Source organism: Penaeus vannamei, chromosome 3 (genome assembly GCF_042767895.1).
Source record: "Penaeus vannamei isolate JL-2024 chromosome 3, ASM4276789v1, whole genome shotgun sequence".
NCBI classification, from domain to species: Eukaryota; Metazoa; Arthropoda; class Malacostraca; order Decapoda; family Penaeidae; genus Penaeus; species Penaeus vannamei.
The window spans coordinates 29,939,449-29,941,948 of NC_091551.1; the positions used below are offsets into that span (position 1 = coordinate 29,939,449).

General features: G+C 46.6%; 1 protein-coding gene across 1 annotated transcript; it reads right to left on the bottom strand.

The window, feature by feature from the left end:
• Positions 1-294: 294 nt before the first annotated feature.
• Positions 295-699, bottom strand: LOC138859778 (uncharacterized). Its single transcript, XM_070115946.1, has one exon. It carries the CDS (start codon positions 697-699, stop codon positions 295-297), a length of 405 nt encoding a protein of 134 aa, XP_069972047.1.
• Between the last annotated feature and the right edge of the window lie 1,801 nt (positions 700-2,500).

A 2,500-nucleotide genomic window follows, 5' to 3' on the forward strand; every position in this document is an offset into this window, starting at 1 on the left:
TATATACATATATATATATATATATATATATATATATATATATATATATATATGCATATATATATATATATATATATATATATATATATATATATATATATATATATGTATATATATATAAATATAGATAGATAGATAGATACATAGAGAAATATATACGTATATATACATATATATTTATAATCATGACCATCATCATATCATCATCATTATCATTAGGAGCTCACGCCCACGGAAGCGCATAGCCACATCCACCCTTCGTTTTCACCTTTTGGGGTTCTTCAAGGTAAGCCGCTAGGTAGGAACTAGGCCCATCTCGAGCTCCTCACGACAGGTTTGTTCGATCAGCCCAAGCCACGACTTCCTGGGTCGTCCCACAGGCCTCCTCCACCCAGGGTTGTCTCGTACAGAGACAACCTGGTGGGCAGGATCATCCTGTGGGAAGGGAGCCTGGTGGCCATATAACCTGAGTTGGCGATCACGGATTGTGCAGGTAATAGGTCCTATGCCAATCTTGCGGTACAACCGTTGGTTTGCCACATGGTTCCGCCAACAGTACCTAATGATCCGGCGCAAGGACCTATTACAGAAGGCTTCAAGACGAGACTCCAAGGCACAAGATAATGTCCAGGTTTCAAAACTGGCATTATCAGCCCTTTGAAGACATGTAGCTTTGTCCTTCTGCACAGGTGCAGGCATCTCCAAATACTCTTGTCGAGAGAGTTCATGACCCCTGCTTCCGGGCCAATCTGTCTGCTGACTTCTTGGTCTGACAGATCAGAGTTATGAACTACACTACCAAGGCATGTAAAGCTCTTTGTGACCAATATCCTCGCCGTAAGCACGTATCGACTGAACAGGTTCTCCTAGCAAGTTCCCAAAGTCCTGGATCTTGTTCTTGGTCCAGGAGACCTCTAAACCCAAGGGATTTGCTCCATTATCATATGCATCCAGAGGCACCACTAACGTTTCCAAAGACTCAGATAGAATTGCAACATCATCGGCAAAGTTAAGGTCGGTAACTTTGATATTGCCCAGACTTGCTCCACAATGACAATCCACGGCTGAACTCATGACGGTGTTCTACAATGACTCGAAGTGCAAGGATATGGTCTTTTGTGGATTTTCTAGGAGTGAATCCAGATTGCTCCGGCCTCTGATCCCTCAGTAGGTTGTCTCTGATATGTCTAAGGAGTATGTGGGCAAAAATCTTGCCTGGTATACTTAGCAGTGTGATGCCTCGGTGATTGCTGCAGTCCCATCGATCCCCTTTCCCCTTCCAGAGAGGGATGACCACACCCCTTAACAGGTCTGGGGGAATGGTGCCGGACCACCAGATGGCAGCCAGGACAGCATGCAACCCGCATGCCATAGGTTCACCACCAGGCTTTAACAGTTCATCCGCAAATATCCGCTGCTTTGCCACTCTTCAGCTTGAAGATCGCCTCTCTAATTACAGTTAGGGAGGGTAGATCCTCACTGATAGGTGGGTCTGGCAACGGAATCACGGCAATACCTGCATCCAAGTTACAAGGTACAACTGCTCAAGATACGTGGCCCAACGCTCCTGCATCGCAACAGGATCTGAGACAATCTGGGCACTCAATAAGCGTACTGCAGTCACCTGTGAAAAGGGCTTGGAGTTCAGCTTTCTCAGGGCTTGGTATGGAGGACAAAGGTCGTTTACTAAGAAATGGCCTTGAATCTCCTCAAGACTCCTAATAAACTGTTCCTTGTCTCTTAACAAAGACCGAGTTCTTCGCACCTGAGGAGGATGGAAATCCCGATCCCCTGTCAGACGAACCGCACGGCAAGCATCTGTGGCTTCCAGTGTCTCCTGTGAGATGAAATTCTGTCTTGCCCTCGGGCGTTCACCTTGCAGTTCTGGAGGATCCTCCAAGTGCTAATGAGAATGTGGTCGATCTTCTTGGCTGCATTACCTGCATTGCTGCATCATGTCCAACGATGTGGATCTGAGCGCTGTTATCAGGAACCAGAAATCCTCAATTTCTGGGACCTTGTAAAATCCCGAAAAGGAAGGCTAGTCTCGCTGTTGGTATCAGCTGCCGAATCATGAGGACCATCAGACATCTTATAGCCAGCTTGATCACAGCCAGATACTGCATTGAAGTCACCCAGAACAATACGAATATCTCACCAGGGACAACTTTCTGCCACAATTGCGTTTGGTGTAGCACATTCTTTCACGTCGTTAACAAACTTCTCTAGGAGCGTACACAGCAATAAGAGACATGAAGCTAAATGTTAACCATTATATGCTCAGTGACTGGAGTAACCTCTACCACCGAGGGCTGGAGCCTACTGGAGATAGCTATGGCTACTCCCTGAAGATGGTGACCATCGCTGTGGCCTGACCAGTAGAAGGTGTAGCCATCTAGACATTGTGCTGCTGCCGGGTCTTCTCACCTCAAGTTCTAAGGCCCGTACTTTTAAAACCTTTCGCCAGGGCTGGCGAAAGGTTTCGCCGGGCGATCCGGAA

Coding starts and splice junctions, on each gene's coding strand:
- LOC138859778 (XM_070115946.1), bottom strand. CDS start 699: ATGCCTGCACCTGTGCAGAAGGACAAAGCTACATGTCTTCAAAGGGCT.